The sequence below is a fragment of the Gracilinanus agilis genome, chromosome 5 (genome assembly GCF_016433145.1).
Source record: "Gracilinanus agilis isolate LMUSP501 chromosome 5, AgileGrace, whole genome shotgun sequence".
Classification (NCBI taxonomy): Eukaryota; Metazoa; Chordata; class Mammalia; order Didelphimorphia; family Didelphidae; genus Gracilinanus; species Gracilinanus agilis.
In genome coordinates, this window is record NC_058134.1 from 47871112 (window position 1) to 47890981 (window position 19870).

A 19870-nucleotide genomic window follows, 5' to 3' on the forward strand; every position below is an offset into this window, starting at 1 on the left:
TTTATCATTTGAATTTTTATTTTATGTTTGCATTTTACCTTATTGTTTTATTTCATTTATTTAATAAATTATTTATTATTTGAATTTTTATTTTGTTTATATTTTACCATATTATGTTATTCATTTAATAAATTATTTATCATTTGAATTTTATTTTATAAGTTTATTATTAGTCCCTTTTTTTTAAGATATGAATTTTCTTATTCTCATTTTTAGAGTTGGAGGGTTGGGGTGGACACAGATTTCAGAATCATAGATTTAGGCTGGGAAGGTAACTTGGAAGCCACCTTGAACAACTCTATCATTTAACAAATGAGGAACTGAGGCCAAGAGATTGAGGTCATACAGGTAAGGGACAAACCCAGGATCTGGACCTAGATCTCTGGACTCCAGTTCTGTACTTTGTAGTACACAGTGACACTACAACATGCTGTTCCCTACCACCAAATAAGAGGTATCAGAAGTAGTATATGAACCCACACCCCCAGATGAAGACCAGATAGTTGATGGCAGCTTGGCTTATAAGAAATAATACTTTGTCAACCCATGAAAAAAGCCTTATCAAACCATAGTCCCCCTCAGGAGACCTACAGCAAGGGAAACAAGTAATATCCTGCTTCATTTGAACCATTCCTCTCCCTGAACAGAGAGTTATGGGACTGACTGGCTGGTATAATTTGCCCAACGTTTCTAGATGACTTTAGAGGCAAAGCCTGGATTTGGATCACATATATTGGGAGAATTCTTTTCTTGACTTCAGTAAACAAGATTTCAATGATTCCAAACTAATAAAAACAGTGAAAATGTGTTATTTGCTGTCACCCAGGTAGAAAAGTCACCTTGACCCCTCTGACCTTTTTAACTTTTGCTTTTCCAATTTCCTCAGAGGAAAATGGAGAACTCCACGAGCTGGGATAGGTGGATTTCCCTATCCCAGAACATGAGGCAAGCTGGTGTCATCCATGTCCATTTCCATCCTGTACAGATTTGGCAGAAGGGAAGAAAACCTCTAGAAAGCCAATCCCAAAGGCAGAGACCACACCAATAGGAAAAGACCCCTCCAATAGGAAAAAGAGAACCTATGATCGCAGAACGGAAGTAAAGGAAGAAGAAAGTAGAGAAATCAAGGTCAAGGCCCTCTACCGGGAGAAAGATGTCCGGAGGAAACACCGTGAAGTGTTTGGGGAAGATGAGTGGAGCAAAGCTGAGAAGTCTTCTAATGGGAAGAGAAAGAGGGAGAGGAAGGCTTCTAATAAGGAGCAGAAAGAAGCCAAAAACAAAGAAAAACAAATTCGGAGGAAGAAAGAGAAGCACCTGAAGAAATACAGGTAGGATATTTTACCTCCCAACTTAATCTAATCCTAGGAAGGGACTTCTTACCTGGGATCCATGTACCCCAAAAGAGTCAGTGGATAGATGAGGGAGGTCCAAGAATTCAAAGAGGAAAAAACTACATTTTTATTTTCACTAGCCTTTGGTTTCCTTTGTCATCTTCTGTATTTTATTTTATTCATTTAAAAATATCCTTCTGAAAAATACTCTGTAACCTTGACCAAGGTGCCAGTTGGGGCTATACTATAAAAAAGGGAAGAAACTCTGCTTTAGAGGGACCTCGCCATTTCCTGTCTTGGAGATGTTCATTGGTCATTTGGAAACTTAGCCAGCCTCAAGGATTCTTTCTTCCTTCTCTCCATCTTTGGTCTCTGATACATCCTATGGAAAGAGAAGGAAAGGAAGATGAAATTCTATTTTGTTAATTTGGTAATTTTTAGCAGCTCTGCGAGGAAGTAGATAAAACTAATGGTCAGAATAATCTGTAAATTTCATCCATTCATTCTCTTCCCATGACCAATTAGCATATTGAACCATACAAATGCTTAACTTATCCTAGACTGATAGAATCAGCCAGAAGGGATCATCTCATCCAATTCTCTTATTCCCAGATGAGAAAAATGGAGCCCAAAAATGTTTAATGTTTTGCCCAGGATCGCACAGGTCAGGAGGCTAGAATAAGGTTGTTGATTTAGAGCTGGAAAGGACCTCAGAGATAATCTTGTTCATCCTCCTCATTTTTCCAGATGAAGATACTAAGGACCTTGGCAATTAAGTGATTTAGGCTTGGTTACCTAATTAATAAGTCTCAAAAGTATGTTTCAAACTCAGCTCTCTCCAGGTACTGTCCTGCTTTAGGAAACAATTCCTAATGACTAAAATTGTCCAAAAGTAGAAAGGGCTGCTGGTGTCCACACCACCCCCTAAAATGATTAATATGTATTTTGTATTATATATATATATATATATTATGTTTATATGAAAAGCAATATGGTGTAGAGAACTGGCTTTGAATCCAGGAAGATATGATTCAAATCTTCTTAGACATTTGGGTCATCTAAGTGGCACTGAAACAAGGGTTAGGAAGACAAGTTCAAATCTAGACTCAGACACTTACTGGTTATGTGACCTTGAGCAAGTCACTTAACTTCTATTTGCTGTTAACATTTGCCTCAGTTTCCTCATTTGTAAAATTGGGATAATAATAGCACCCACTTCCCAGGTTGTTGTGAGGATGAAATAAGTGTAAAGTACTTAGCACAATGCCTGGCACAAAGTAAGTCCTGTTTAAGTATTGATGATAATGATGATGATGATGATGATGATTAGCTGTGTGACCCTGAAAATGTCACAGCCTTTTTATGGGAAAGTTTCCAAAACTATAAATTGCATAAAAGGCACACATTTGCATTGGTAAAGGGAGTTTCATCAACCAGGCTTTGACAATAACAATAAAATCAAAACAACAAAATAGGGATAATCTAGTGCCCATCCCTATATGTGGACATGTTGTCCTCCTGATAGAATGTATGCTCTTGAGAACAGGGACAGTTCCCTTTATGTCCCTATCACCTAGCACACTGCCTGGCACCTATTTGGTATCTAAAAATGCTTGATTGATTCATTGATAGTAGGTTCACTCTCTTTGAAAGTTTGAAAGTAGATATACACTTCTCAGGAACAGAGTCCAGACGATTCTTATTCAGGTATGGGTTGGCATGGGTTGGCATGGGTCAATGACTTCTAAGATTCTCTCCAAATGTAAGATGCTATGATTCTGGGGTCAAGTGCCCTGGATGGTCATCAATTCCAAAGAACCCAAATAGGTCCCAAATAACACAGGTCAATGGGTCCTTCTGCGATGTAGAGGGAATTCTATACTTCCCCTTCTCAGTCTACCATTGCCAGGCAATAGTGATGGAGCCTAGGGAGCACAGATGAGTGTGGGGTATGAAACAACTTCTTTACTTCTTTCCCAATAGCATTGTTCATTTCCAAATTAACACAGTGGAGATAGCACTGAACTTGGAGTCCAAAGCCATGTATTTAAATCTCAAATCAGATATTTCTTAATTGTGTGATTGTGGGCAAGTCCTTCAGAACCTCAGTTCCCCTCAGTTTAACCCACAGTACCTCAGTTCCCCAGACTGTAAAATGTGGACAATAACATTTGTGACATCTTCACAAATATTCTAAGGAAAGAGATGTTCTAAGGAAAATAGTTTACAAGGATTAAAGCCTTATAGAATGTGTGCTATGATGATGATGATGACGATAATGATCTCTTTATCTCTTAAAGTGCTTCAGGTTCCCCAGGGCCTGAAGGGCAACACTATAAAACAAAAAAGCCCATTGTTGGAGTTTGTTTTTTAATTCTCCTCTCTATCTGATACTCTTTCCTAGTTCTTCTCCATCAGTTTCCAACTCCTCAGATGAAGAGTCCATTTCAGAGGAAGAGATGGCACGCATAATGGAGCAGGTTGAAGAAAAGAAGAAGATCATTGCCACCATCCGGAATAAGCCTTGGCCCATGATGAAAAAATTAGAAGTTCTCAGGTAAAGCAGAATCAGTCTTCTTTCTACTTGGGTCCTTTCTCCCTCTCCCACCAGCTCCCTGCCAGGACCTCCCAAGGCTAGAGGGAATTAAATGGTTCTGAAACTGGCTACCTGTGAGGATTCTGAGACCAAGCCTTCCTTTGGGAAGGAGAACACTATGTCCCTGCTCTCTATTCTAGCCCAAAGACTTGCCTCTTCAGCAGCCCAGGGTTTGATCTTAGGGAGGGATGAACCAATTCAATCAATGAATATTTATGGTAATTAATATCATCATGATACAAAAGCAGCATATGGCCTCAGTCTCCTACTATTGGGTTTAAATTTTGGTGGGTGAGATGGGATTAAGACATTTTAAAAATGCCTAATTATATAAAACAGGAAATGATCCAGTGTTAAGTCATCTTGATCAACTAAGTGCTTCTCCTTCCAGAAGTTCAATAACAATCCATATTTCTGTGTCACTTCCACATTTACAGAGAGCTTTTTTCAGAACAAGCCTATGAAGGGAGCAGTGAAAATATCACTATACCCATTTTACAGATTAGGAAACTGAAATATGGACAAAGTGACTTTCTTACGGTCATGGGAGAGTGGGGTATAAGAACTGCGATTTCCCTGGTTTAGGAGAAAATAACCAGAGAGGAAACTCTCTCTACCAGTACCGATCAGCAACTATTCAAGAATTCACAAACTTAGAGTGTTGCTTGCAGTGTTTAGAGGTTAGATGATTTGACCAGGGTCATACAGAAGTATGTATCTGAGGTGGCACTTGAACCCATAACATCATGACTACAAAGCTGGTTCTCTAGTTCCTCTTTTCTATCCACTGCATCACATAAACAGTGTCAGACTCATTATTTGAATCTAGGACAAAACAAAATCCTGTTTTAAAGGTCTGTGTTTTTACTCCTCATAGCACTCTGCTGAAAAAAATTTTTTTTAATAAAAAACAAAGCATGTGTCTAGGGCAATGGTTGCAAATATATGATTCAGTGACTCCTGGAAGACAGTGATACCCTTTCAGTAGGTCAGTAAGGTCAACACTATTTTCATAATAACACTGAGATATTTTAATTTCTAATGTGGTAAATATTAATAGATATAACTTACATAGATGAAATAATAACAAGGTTCTGAGACTAAAAAAGTTTGAGAATCATTGCTCTAGGGCATTTCGGGCATTTGGGGCATTTGGGAAGATAGACGTGTACATGAGAGTTATCTAGGAAATTCTTCAGGAAGAGTTGAAAACTGACATCCTGACAGCGACATCATGGTGTCAAGAAGGGAGCATGGGGGGGGGGGCAGCTGGGTAGCTCAGTGGAGTGAGAGTCAGGCCTAGAGACAGGAGGTCCTAGGTTCAAACCCAGCCTCAGCCACTTCCCAGCTGTGTGACCCTGGGCAAGTCACTTGTCCTCCATTGCCCACCCTTACCACTCTTCCACCAAGGAGCCAATATACCGAAGTACAAGGGTTTAAAAAAAAAAGAAGGGAGTGTCAACACTCCAAAGGGAGACAAACACTGGAACTGTTTAAGGCAAAGAAGAAACACAGATTCCCTAGTCACAAAAATAAAGATATATATGGATAGATAGATAGATAGATAGATAGATAGATTATATAGATATCGATTTTAAGTGATTGAGAAGCAATGGTATAGTGGATAGAAAACTATCCTCAAAGCCAGGAAAATCTGAGTTCAAGAGTTGCCAAGAATGCCAAGAGAGTAAGTTCAGAAAAGATGCCAATTCAAACTAGTTGGAATATTCTCATCTGAGATTCCTTTGTCTCAATGCCATCACAAGTCCAAGACCCACTCCTCAAGCGTACATATACACAATAAATGCACCCATGTACATATTCACATCTGTATACACATATAGAATTAATAAGTTTATTTTCTACTGCTTTGAATGAGAACATCGAAATATTCTTTAAACTGAACCTTGAGTCAAATTGATATTGTACTTGATTCAAAGACTGATTTGATTTAGGAGGATGGGCACAGCAAGCTGCATCCCTCATCTCACTCTCTTTCCTCTGGGTTCACTTATAAAACCTGTTTAATCCAATTAAATTCAACATATTCTTAATAAGTCCTTAATCTATGTAAGGTAATGTGCTGGGTCATTCCAGTGAGGAAAGACTATCCATTTCCTGCCTTAAGAAGCTTCCCTACTAGAATAAAAGACATGTAGACAGTAAATTACAATATGATCAAGTTTATTGGAGAGGTCAGAGTGATGCTACTGATTCAAGGAGAGATGGCTGCTTCTATGGAGTAAGAGTGAAGGGAAATCAGGGAAATCTTTCCATAGAGAAAGAGCTGGGGCTTGAGAGAAAAGAATGATTTCAGCAAGAAAGATCCTTCAATCCATTTCCCCTGGTTCTGTCCCTGCCAAGAATACTCCTCTTTTTTCCGTGGGAATTCTCTCTTGGCCTCCCTTTTTACTTATGCAGTTCAATTGTCTGGGGAAACACTGCATACTTTTGAGAGCAAGAGCTATTTGGGTGACAGATGTCTGAAGCTGGGTTGGGTACAACAATAAATCAATTAACAAATCCTTTGGGATGGAAGCCCCTTTACCCAAAGTCAGGGGTACAAGGTTACAAAGATACTTAAAAGAAAGTCCCTGTTTTCAAAGGGAATATAGTCAAATGGAGGAGTTGACAACGTAATGGGAGACTGGAAGCAATGGGTGATGAAATCTTCCTAACAATAAGAGCTATCTCAAAGTCGAATGGGCTACCTCCAGAGGCAGTGGATTCATCAAGCTGTATGACTCTGGCCAAGGCATTTAACCCTGATTGCCTAGCCCTTGCAGCTCTACTACTGTCTTTGAATTGACACCAAAACAGAAGGTATGGATTGAGAGAAAGAGACAGAGACAGAGACAAAGACAGAGAGACAGATACAGAGACAGAGAGACAGAGACAGAGACAGAGAGAGACAGAGACAGAGACAGAGAGAGACAGAAAGACAGAGAGACAGAGAGACAGAGGGAGACAGAGAAAGAGACAGAGACAGAGAAAGACAGAGAGACAGAGGCAGAGAGGCAGAAAGACAGAGAGACAGAGAGAGACAGATAGACAGAAACAGAGAGACAGACAGAGACAGAGACAGACAGAGACAGAGAGAGGCAGTGGGTTACCTCTTATAGAAGTAAGTGGAGGTTAGAGAGTGGGACATATGTTGTACAACATATGTTGTAGAGTGGGAAATAAATTCAAGTCTCTATTAGATTCAATGGTTTCCCAAGACTGAGATTCTAAAATTATAGAGAAATCAGATACAGCAAGTTTTCAATTCATCTGGAACTCCCTGTTTGCATTTCTTCCCAACTATACCCAACTCATTTATAAGTTTCTAAAAAAAAGACATCAGAAAAGCAGCATGGGGGCAGGTAGGTGGCTCAGTAGATAGAGAACCAAAGCTAGAGATAGGAGATACTAGGTTTAAATCTGCTTAGGAACTGATACTTAGTATTGATTCTAAAACAGAAGGTAAAGGGAGGAGAGTCAGGGGGGGAAGACTAGAGAAAAGTAGCAAGGTCCATGAACAAAGCATTCTTTAAGGATCTACTATGTGATCCTTTTTTTTGCTAGGTACTAAGGATAAAAAAAAGTTACATTTTCTCAGGGAAGACAACATGTAAACACAAGCAGATAAAAACAGGTACAAAAGAGATGATGTGATGGATAGAGTGCCAGACTTGTAATCAGAAAGACCTGAGTTCAAATGCTGCCTCAGATACTTACTAGCTGTGTAAATCTGGATAAGTCACTTTACCTTGTTTGCCTCCATTTCCTGATCTGTAGAAGGAAATGGCAAATGGCTCTAGCATCTTTGCTAAGAAAACCCCAAATGGGATCATGAAGAGTTGGACATGATTTAAACAGCAAAAACAAAATTATTATTATTATTATTATTAAAAACTGGCATTTACATAGTACTTTAAAGTTTACAAAATACTGTTATCTCATCTGATCCTTATGATATGTTTGCCTTCGGCTTATTTGATGTGGCACAAAATGCCATCTTTGTGTGATGAATGGAGGCACAAAAAAAGAGAACTCTTTACCTTTATATGACAGAGTCCCTGGTTTCCATGTCCCCTTTGCTCTCTGAAGGGGTATGGATGTGCAAATGAGCATACGTGTGTGTGTATGTAGCCTAAATCCAGGATATCTTCTAGCTTGACAGCTGTAGATATAAATGTGCATACCCTCAAAATGCTCTGATCTGCCGTAAAATATTTAACAGACAGGCTGGTTCATATCAAAGCTTCCACGTTATTATTAACTCACCTCCATACCCTCATTGAGCCTATTTCTCTTATGTTTGGTTTTTAATTAAGCACTTACCCTATTTTTTGACTAGGGAAGCCCAGGCTTTTGTAGAGAAGTTTGAAGGAGCATTAGGAAAGGGAAAAGGCAAGAAATTCTACGCCTATAAAATGATGATGAATAAGGTATGTGCCTCACCAATGAGAGATCAAGGGGAATGGGGCAGCTTGGTTTCTGGGTCAGTTTTGTCTTTAAAGTCTCGTCTTTATTCAATCATAATGATGGGGACATTGTTAAGGGCTTATGTTCAGAGGTATCAGGGAAGCCTATTACCAATACAAAATCTCTAATCCATGTAAACGCTGCTCAGATGGCAATGACAATGATTGCCAGAATGCTAATGACATGTGTTGACACAAAGTGCTTAATGCCTAGCTCAGGGTCACACAATGACTTGCTGACAGAGATGGGAAGTGGATCCATCCTCTCTTTTCCTGCTTCCATGCTCTGGTAGATCTCTTTGCCCTGCTCTGCTCAGGCTAGCCTTATTGGGATGGCATTATAAAAGACTCATTGTTGGAAAATTATCTTTCACTTTAAAGGGTTCCAGGCATAACCCAGGAGAAAAAAAATTCCTGGGCATTTCTTTAATGCTAATGTTTCAAAGTCTCACCTGTGCCTCCTGACTTGACCATGTCGCATGCCCTATCTATCTCATGTAGAATAAACCGTGAATTTTAAAAGCCCTTTCTAATTATTTACGTAGAAATTGTTACCTTATGTTATTCCTACAGGATGCTGAGCTCTACCGAATAGAAAGCTAACCTCAAAGACCAGAGAACTTTGGTTCATCCCATCTAGGACATATATCTAGGACAAGTTGTTTAATATCTGTTTCCCCCAGGAAGTTCTCTAAGACTATAAGCGACATAAGCAGTGGCACTTCTGCATTGGTTGACAGAGTTGCCTTATGAAGGAGTTCCCCTGTATCAATTAAATTAAAGATCTAAACCAAAAAAATATTGCTAACGATTCCTATATACCTACTGTCCCTGGGTTTCTCACTTCTGTTTTCCTGATGAGATCTTTAAGGATCAAAGAAATCAAGGGAAGAGACAAAGGAACAGGCTCCCATTTTGGGGGGGAGTTATGTTCTGTTTTGTTGAATTCTTGCAACCTAGACTAAAAAATGGAGTCATGTTTAGCTTTTGGATACGGACTTTAATTTGTGCTCTAATTATTTCTAATAGCATAAAACTCAATCAGTAAGTGAGCTAGAAATGGAGATGCCACTATAAAAAAAATTCCTGGCACGTTTTACCTAATGTGAGATGCAGTAATAATAAATGATCAGGAAGAATCATTTAATATCAATGTAATGTAGCAGATAAAAATATCTGCAAGTGACCTTTAAGGAGTATGTATTTTAGGTAAAAAATTCAACATACTTCCAGACCCCAGTGAATAAATGGTCAAAGAATATAAGATGACAGTTTCAAAAAGAATAAATATAAAATGCTAATCATCGCTTGAAAAAGAATTCATTCCCAGGGGCAGAGAGGTGGCTCGGTGAATTGAGAGCTGGGCCTATAGACAAGAAATCTTGGGTTCAAATATGGCCTCAGATACTTCCTAGCTATGTGACTTAACCCCCACTGCCTAGTCCTTATCACAATTCTGCCTTGGAATCAATACACAGTATTAATTCTAAGACAGAATGTCAGGACTTTAAGGGGAAAAAATTCATTCACAATAATAAAAAAGATATTAATTAAAACAACTTTAAGATACTACCTCATAACCAGAAAACTAGACAAATTATAAGCAATGAAATCATGAAAGTCAAAGACAAAGAGAACATGGTGAAATATCATTGGTAGAATTGCCAATGTTTTAGGCAAGAATTCTGGCCATATATAGTAAACATCACAAAAATAATCCTCCCCTCTAACCTAATACTTCCATAATTGAAGATATTCAAAAATACAGCAGCATTTTTTGCAATTGCAAAAATCCTGGAGGCGGCCTCAATGTCCAACCATATAAAAATGATTAATTAAATTGTGGCAGTAATAATAAAAACAAAAACAATAGCTAACATCTATATACTGCTTTAAAGCTTACAAAGTTTGTTTACAAAACTCACTTACAAAATCATTATCTCATTTTATCCTAACAACACTGGGAGATAGGGACTATTATTATGCCCACTTATAGATGAAGAAATTGAGGCATACAGAAGTCAAGTGACTTGCCTAGGGCCCCACAGTTAGTACCATCTGAGGCTAAATTTGAACCCAGCTCTTCCAGGTCTAATATTTTCTCCACTGCATCACCTAGCTGTAATGTAATGGAATACTGTAATGTAATTAGGACCCAGTATAGAGAAAATACAGAAATCATTTTTGATTTTATTTGTTTTGCAGAACTTTTTTCTCCTTTTTACTATATTTTTATGAGAAATTGTTTACTTGGTGAACAAATAAAAAAGGGTACATTTGGAAATGTATTTAGTGTAAAAACAAAAGACATCAGTAAAATGTATTTTTAAAAGAAATTATGCAACATGGATAAAAAGCAGAATCAGAAGAACAAAGTTTACAAACCTACCACCATATAAGAGGAGATGTAAATCAGAAGAAATGAGCAAAAATATCCTGGTGGAGTCTTAAAGGGAGGAACTAAAAATTTCTTGGAGTATTTTATGTATTAAAATGAGGGTAAATGTAAATAGTTATGAGGCAACTTTAATTAGTTGTATTGATATTCAACATAAAGTTTATGATAAATTATCCAGATTTTTAAAGCAGGAATTGCCTGTATATTGAAAATAATTCAACATCTCTAGTACATTAGACATAAAATCATTTTATATCCTTTTTAATTGGATTTTAAAAATAAATTCAACTCACATCAATTAGACTCTTACTGATCATCGAGGGCACAAAAAAATAAAAAAGCATATATTCTCTGTTCTCATTAGCCCTGGGTCTTGAGAAACAAGGGAGATAATAAAAGGACAAAGTTAGTGGACCAGTGGATAAAAGACTAGATCTGGAGGCAAGAGGTTCTGGGTTCAAATGTGACCCCAGATACTTTCTACATATATGGCCCTACATAAGTCATTTAATCTAATTGCCCAGCCCTTTCCACTCTTCCAACTTGAAACTGATACTCAGTATAGATTTCTAAGACAGAAGGTAAAGGTTTAAAGAAAAGAGAGAAGCAAGGTTAGAATAACTTGGAAAGGGGAAAAAATGCCATCTGCAGTGTTGGACAAATCTGATTTGGCTATAGGATTTTATTTTCCTAGTCAATCAACGTCTGTGTCTGATAATAATACTCAATCACTCAAAAATATCTGTGATCTTACTGATGGAGATACTCTCTCCAGGGATGCACATCAAAGTTCATTCATGCCTTCCCATCCTCTTGTTACTAACAAACCACTCAGTAGGTCTGGTGAGTAGACAGGCTGCTACGATCACACTTTTCATAATTCTTGCCAAAGCTTCTCCATTCTTTTACAAGTGAATAGCGTGGAGAGAAGGCTTTGCTTGCCATCCACCTAACCGCTCTCCCTCTGTGGCTGGACCTGCCATAGTTCTGAAGGGCTGAACCAAGATGATTCCAATTGAGTGATGCCCAAAAAGTGGCCAACCTCCCCACCCCATCCTCCACCTCCCAAGTCAGACTTTTCCCACCAGCTGCTCTAGCAAGAATGCTACAAGTCAATCATTTTCTTTCAGAAATGGATCAAATTTAAGCGAGATTTTAATAATTTTAAGACGCAGTGTATTCCATGGGAAATGAAGATAAAAGAGATTGAAAGTAAGTGTTACCTGGTGCTCTTTTATCTGATAAATGCTGTGCCAATCAAGAGTTTGGGTGTGCTTGGGGGTAGATACTGCTCACCACACAGACCATGGAACTTTTTTTTTAATCCGAAAATTTTTATTTAATTAATTAATTTAGAATATTTTTCCATGGTTACCTGATTCATGTTCTTTCCCTCGCCTCCTCCCACTTAACTCCTGTAGTCAATGAGAAATTCCACTGGATTTTACATATGTCATTGATCCATACCTATTTCCATATCATTAATATTTGCATTAAGGTGATTGTTTAGAGTCTACATCCCCAATCATATCCCCATCGACCCAGACCATGGGACATTCAATTGCCCCCAGATTTAAACATCTTTCTTTTCCTTCATCCCAGGTCACTTTGGTTCTTCAGTAGCCTCCTATTTCATTTTCCTCCGATGGATGTATGGAGTGAATCTGGTGCTTTTTGGTTTGATTTTTGGTCTAGTCATCATCCCAGAGGTAAGGTTAGAAGCCTCTTTATTTATGAACAGTGACCTAACTTTTGTAATGGAAAGAGATCAAGGACAATAGAATTCAGAAGGAACAAAAAAGAGTTCAAGGACAGTAGACCTGAGTTTGAATTCTGACTTGGCCACTTTTTAACCTATGTGTACCTAAGCAAATAATTTGACCTCTCTAAGCCTCAGCTCACCATCAAACAGCCAATGAGCCTTTAAGTGCCTAAAATATTCAGTCACTCTCTGATAGCATTATTGTGAAGGAGGCACACTGAAAATCTCAAATATTAATCAACATAAGCCATTCATATTCTTCTCATAATGTAGCATTTACTGAGTGCTTTCTATCTATAAAATAGATATTCATTTAATGAATATATAGTATAAATAATATAAATAAATAAATAAAAGTTCTTTTAGTGAATAATAAAATAGACAATAATTTAAAACGTCACCTTCACAGTAGTCCTGTGCCCTCAGCAGGTCAATGGAATAGATAAAACTAGACTCCATGTACTCCCAACGTAAGTATTCTCATGAGGTCAGATTCCATTTTTTTTAATTACCATAAGATTTAGATTTAGAAGAAATCTTAGCTATCATGCTGTCCAATCCCCTCATTTTATTGATAAAGAAACAGAGGCCCATAAAGGCTAAGGGATTAGTTCAAGGCTATGCAGATAAAGATGACAATAATTTAAACTCAGGTCCAAATACCAAATTTAAACATTCCTCAACATGATAACCCTGAAACAGTCATTTATTGAGTTTTTATGATGTTTGGCCAAATATAGGTTCCTAGAGAGAGACAGTTTTGTCTTTGTATCTCCAATCCCTAGTATGCTATAAGTGCTTAATAAATGTTTAATTGATTGAATTGAAAAGAATGTACCAGACATTGTACTAAGTGCTAACTGTGATCATGGGCGAGTCACAAATTCTGAGAGCCTCTGTTTCCTCATTTGTTAAATGGGGATAATAATATCTGTATTCCCAACCTCAGCATAGCTGTGAAACTCAAGTGAGACAAAGTGTGGAAAGAATTTTGCAAATAATAAGGCAGTATCTAATTGTTATCTGTTATTACAGGTTTATATTTATTGCCTTGTTCAACTTTTACAACACACCTGAGAGGTGCCCAGTCTTGTTCCCAATTTATGGGTAAAGAAAACAAGGCAAAAGTAATTAAATGGCTTGCCCTTAACCTCCTCACTCTGGAACCCTGGATCTTTCCACTAGACCACCAAGACCATTAAAATCAGTACACACCTACAATTAGCTTTCTTTGCTTATGCTTGCAGTGATGTTCTATGAATCCAAATGCATTCTTGGAAAAGGCTACAGAATAACACAGTTTCTACATGTAATATATTTTCTGCCTGGTTTATTAATCAGCTTTACAATAGCTGGCCAATAATCATTCTGTTATAAATGGCTTAATGAGCACATTGGACCTAATTCTACCTTTCGTCACTACCCTTGAGACATTTTGCTATTCAGCCATTCATCATGGAATTCAAAACTCTCAACACAATGCAAATTAAAATGGATGAGTTCGAAGTGGCTGCCAAAGTGTTATAATAGCCCCAGACTGCAAATGCAAGCTCCATTATTTATAAACCCTTTATTCCAAACTATACATTAGCGATAAAACCTACTTACACATACCTTATTAGCTTAGCACGACTCTTCATTGACAAGCCCTAAAATCAAATGTAACCTTTCAATTGAATGCTATATATATTTATTAAAAGATATAATTTACTGACTCATAAGCAAGGTAATTTTAAAATCTATGGGTGTACTGGATAGAGAACTGGCTTCAGAATCAGAAAGCCTTAGATCCAAGTCCCATCTCTGTCAGGTAGTTGTTAAGTCATCCTGGAGAGGTCTTGTGTCCTCTCATTGTCTTCAGATAACACTCTAAGATTAGGGGGGGGGGGGGGAATGTGCAAAGCAATTGTCATTCTGCTTTGGTAAGAAAAGGTAGGCAGCTCAATGGATGGAGTGCCAGCCTGGAGTTGGGAAGACCAGATATTTTCTAGCTGTGTGACCTGAGAAAATCCCTTAACTCCAACTGCCTACCCCTTTCCACTCTTCTGCCTTGGAACTGATCCTTAATATCAATTCTAAGACAGAAGGTAAGAGTTTTTATTTTAAAAGCCTGCTTTGGTTGACACAGTTCTCTATTTGATAGAATTATGAAGGCTAAAAATAAAGACCTGTGATATTAAAAATAAAATTAAAATCTGTCATATTGTATTTGTGGATGCTAAAAGCCTGAAGTCTCCCAAGAGGATATTGAGAAAAATTAAGCTCATTCAGTGCATGTACTTCTCCTCTTCACATCAGAGGGGACACTAAAAGATCCCCCAGTACCTAAAAGTACTTAATTACTAATCCACTCCAATTCCATCCCATGAGCATTTATTAAAGTACATGCCAAGTCTAGGCATGGGGATACAAAGACAAGAGAAGAAACAATCCCTTCCTCCTATATCCTTGCTAAAAGGAATTAGTTTAGACACCAGTGAGAAATGTAAGAACTCATTAAAACACCAATAATATATGAAATTTTCTGGGCAATTTCTACATAGGTCCCGAATCTTGAGGGTTTCACCTGAAATAGGGGTAGCCAGGTGATTCAGTGAATTAAGAAGCAGACTTAGAGATGGGAGGTCCTGGGTTTAAATCTTGCCTCAGACACTTCCTAGCTGTGTGATCCTGAGCAAGTAACCCTCATTGCCTAGCCTTGGAACCAATACACAGTATTGATTCCATGATAGAAGGTAAGGGTTTAAAAAGAACCTGAAATGGAAAATAAAGGATTCTCCTACCCAGAAAGAAATTAGGAGCAGAAGTGAAAATCTCAGAAAAATCAGAACAAGTCAAGTGGATGGGGTCAAAAGTATAGCTAAGACATTAAAAACTTGCTGGCTGCCTGCCTTCTCAGAGAGAGACGTGTAAGTCATTTGCCTCCAAGGATAATGGTGTAATTGATCTACTCATAAAGTTATCCATCTTAAAGAAGCATCCTCAAAATGGGATGCAGAGCTCCCTGGGGAGATACCCTCCAGCAGACACAGCCTATCCAATAGGCTCATAGCATGGTATGATCCAAAGAGTGCCAAGCAGGAGTCCTCATCTAGCACATCCCATATGTCTGAAATTCCACTTTTAAAGTTATATTCTTTGAAATCTACAAAGTTTTTTGATCTGTATTGACAATGCAAATACAGGCAATACACACACACATACACACACTCAGTTGTGTAAATATTTCATTTTTAAATGAGTTGTTAGAAATCTGAATGTATTTTCTAGTAGACACAATAATTCTATAAAAGGGATGTTTCTAGAACACCTCATAAAAGTCTGCTTAACTGAAATGCTGCTGACAATGATATTTCATGCATTTCAAAATTCTTGGCACCTTAGAAGCTGTCTAGTCTATCCCTTTCATTTTATAGGTCAAGGTCTGGTTAAATGTCTTGCCCAAGGTTTCATAGATTGTAAGCACTGGAAAATGAATTTAAATCTAATTTGTAAGCAAAGAGCTTCATGTATTTCTAGGAGGGATGACACCTTAAACTCTTATCAGTTAACGCATTAGCAGGGATTTAGATTAGAAAGTAGAGAATAAGAATAAGGGGAAATCAGCCCAGAATAAGGATCTGGAAAGAAGTACAAGTATTAGTAGAAGCAAAAGGCATTAAATGGTAGAAAGAAGGTCTCCAAAGCATAGTTGGCTACTTCACTATTTCCCCTAGGCTTTTATGACAATATTAATATGACTATAGGTAAATTTTTCATTCTGGTTAAACCAGTGTGTGGCTTTCTTCAAAGGAAAAAATCCTCAAGCCTATATATTGAAGACCCAAATCACTCAGATCCTCAGAGTAATTTTCTGTAAATCACTGTCATTTTGTAACACAAAAGTGCTATCACACTGTGATAATCTCCTGCACAACAGTATTTGAAAATTCAACTAACAGTGGAACTCAATCTACTGTGGAGAGGCTGATAATTTTATGAAAGCTAGTGGAGTTGGAAGACACCATTCTGGAGTGTCTGTCTGCTCCTTCTACAAGTAAATTACCCAAGTTTGCTTGCAGAGGTTGTACTGAGATCCATCAGCAAAATTCAGTAAACAAGAAAATAACGGAAAAGGTATGTGCCCTGCTTTAACATAGTGGAAGCTTAGAATACAGGTGCACACGTAAATGGAGGTGGAGAGAAAGAGAAATTTATTGTCGATAAAATAAACATCTTAATCTCTTCCTCAACCAGGTTTTAATGGGAATGCCCTATGGAAGTATACCTAGGAAAACTGTACCCCGGGCTGAGGAAGAGAAAGCTATGGATTTTTCAGTTCTTTGGGATTTTGAGGTAAGTGTGGAATCTACCCATAAATGTGATTTGTTTTTACTAGCTGACACACTAAAGCATTGCATCACTTCTCATCTTCTATTTTCTAATCCTGATGGGGAATGCTCAGTAATTTTATTAAAATGCCTACATTTAAATATTAGGTCATTGAAAAGCATGGATTTTTAAAAACCCTTACTTTCTGTCTTAAAATCAATACTGTGTATTGGTTCTAAGGCAGAAGAGCACTAAGGGCTAGGCAATAGGAGTTATGTGACTTGCCCAAGGTCACACAGTTGGGAAGTGTCTGAGGCCAGATTTGTACCTAGGACCTCCTAGCTCTAAATCCACTGAGCCACCCAACTGCCACCAAAAAGCATGGATTTTAAACAAATAACTCCATCTCAGACTTGAAGGCTCATAAGCATTAGAAAAGTTGGGATAAAAATGCACCAAGAATGAGCAGGGACTTGAGAGGGAATCCAGTACTGCCTAAATAACCATTAGAAGATGGAAAATGGACTCCAGAAGTCATCTTTATGTTTTTGGCTACTTCATCATCTCAGACATTCTTTACTCCTCCTTGCCTCTGTAATGGAAAGAAGGGGCTCTTTACAAACTGGTGAATGATGACAAACCTTATGGCACATATCCAATGGTGATTTGCCAGACCTGACCCAGAAAATTCCATATGTCAGCGATTTGCATGATCAATTCTCGGTTATTTCCAAGGACTCTAATCATTGTTTGACGATCCTAGAGTCCTTGTTAGTCTACAGACCCCAGGGTCACCTCCAAACTCAATGAAAAAACAACTTAAATACTGATGTGGATAATTGATGAAGAAGAGAGAAAGGGAGAAGATAGGATAGGATGGAGTATTTAGTAACAGTTAAATATTCCTAAGAATTTGGGGATAGAGGATAAATACAGTTGATCTAGAGTCTTTGGGGATTATTTCAATTCCAAGAAAGGTAACCACAGGCAGTATAGGTGATGAGAAGTCAAGAATGCTAGTCCAACCACTCAGGATGTTTCTCCCACTCAATAGGAGAGGATGATTAGCTAAAAAGTAACATTCTCCTCATTCTTCTTGCTTTCCCATCCCCTCCAAGTACCACTATATTAAAGGATTATTCATAGTCACTAGAGCCAAAATAGTCTAATACAAATGCTACTTATGGTTGAGAAAGGAAAGAGTGAGTCCTCTTTCTCCATTTATTCTACACTGGCCTCTCATGACCACACCACTTCCCCACCCCTATCCCAGGGATCAGAAGTTGAAATGCTCCCAAGGATCAAGAATTGTGTTTTAGGTCTTCCACTCCCAAACCTAAAGTATATCATCTGGATAGAGTTATGCCATCATGAAAGAGCAGGGACTTCTCAAAAGCAAATACACAGACACCTCTCCAATCAAATCCTTAACCCTAAGATTAGTGATCAGGTTCCCAAAGACACAGTACATTTCCAGAACCTTTTCTTGCATAGAATAAAAGGTAGTTCAAATTCACAGCCATCCCTCCTACTCCATAATAATTGGTTACTTTAGCCATTCATCTCCAGAGTATCCTGGCAGAGATTTGATTTTCAGAGATGGAACCTAAAGAGATAAAAAAAAAACCCACTGATGCTATATCACTTCACTCTTCAGTGAACAGACCTTATGTACTTCAGAAGAGCAAAAAAACAGATTTTTATGAAGCTGCATTAAATCCAGATATTGAGAAATATTGGAAAAATATAAATGATCCAGAATGGTTACATACACACACATACACACACACATATCCCTTGTCTCTAAATGTAGCCTCAATTTATAATTCTTTTATATCCCAATACCTGTTGGGCTTTGGCAGAAAAAAGGATATTGCAAAGGGAAGAAAGCATATGATGGTAAAGCTCAGAAGGCAAAAAAATGTACACTAGAGCTTAAAAGTAAGAGAGAAAGAGAAAAAAGAAAGTTCTGCTTCCTTCCTTTCTCTCTACCTCAAGCATTAAGTAAAGCTCTGCAAAAAATAATAATAATAAAAGAAAAGCATCTGGGTCTTTGTATTTCATATCTACTAGTTTATTGTACACACATTAAACTCAGTGACATAAGTCACCAGAACAGTAAACTTTTGACATTTACTATTCTGCAGGGTTACATCAAATATTCTGCTCTTTTTTATGGCTACTACAACAACCAGAGAACAATTGGATGGCTGAAGTACAGGCTGCCAATGGCTTACTTCATGGTCGGGGTCAGTGTGTTTGGTTACAGCCTAATGGTTGTCATTAGATCGTAAGTAGAATTCCTTCATTTAAAATGTTTCTGTTTCCTCTGTGTTAGCTGTCTTTGAAAGTCAGATTTCCACAGATCACCACAAATTTCCTATGCAAAGTTCACACTTTCATCTAAAAGACCAATGATACTGGAGTCTCTCTCCCAGCATAGCTCATGATTAAATCTGCAGTATCCTTATTTATTCTTAATACCCAATGGGCAACTAGGTGGTACAGTGGATAGAACACCAGGAACATTTGAGTCCAAATCCAACTTCAGAAACTTGCAAGCTGTGTGACCTGGGCAAGTCAATTGACTTCTGCCTGCCTCAGTTTCTTTATCTATAAGATAGAAATGATAACACCTATGTACCAAGACTGTTGTAAGAACAAAATAGGATAATACTTGTAAAGTGGTTTGTAAACTCAAAGCACTTTACAAATGCTATCATTAATATTACCCCAGCACTGAGGTTTGTGGGACTACACATGCACCAGGGACAGCTCCCTCATTCATGCCTCACTTGCCAGTAGAATGATGAAACTAAAAAAGTCTTGAGCCCCAAGAATTGATCAGTTATATGCAGACCTAGCTTAATATCCTACTGGGATATTGCACATAAAAACTAAGATTTCTTCAGAGAGAGAGAGGCAAGGAAAGAAGGAAGGAAGGAAGGAAGGAAGAAAGGAAGGAAGGAAGGAAGGAAGGAAGGAAGGAAGGAAGGAAGGAAG

At 37.9% G+C, this 19870-nt stretch overlaps 1 protein-coding gene across 1 annotated transcript in view; it reads left to right on the forward strand.

The window, feature by feature from the left end:
* Positions 1-19870, forward strand: part of TMC2 (transmembrane channel like 2) — a 131928-nt gene that overhangs the window by 79516 nt on the left and 32542 nt on the right. Inside the window, exons 3-9 of the mRNA XM_044678907.1 lie at positions 986-1328; positions 3736-3888; positions 8270-8360; positions 11925-12006; positions 12397-12503; positions 16793-16891; positions 19015-19157. Of these exons, the coding sequence (XP_044534842.1) occupies positions 986-1328; positions 3736-3888; positions 8270-8360; positions 11925-12006; positions 12397-12503; positions 16793-16891; positions 19015-19157 (1018 nt within the window). The remainder of the gene's footprint in view (positions 1-985; positions 1329-3735; positions 3889-8269; positions 8361-11924; positions 12007-12396; positions 12504-16792; positions 16892-19014; positions 19158-19870) is intronic.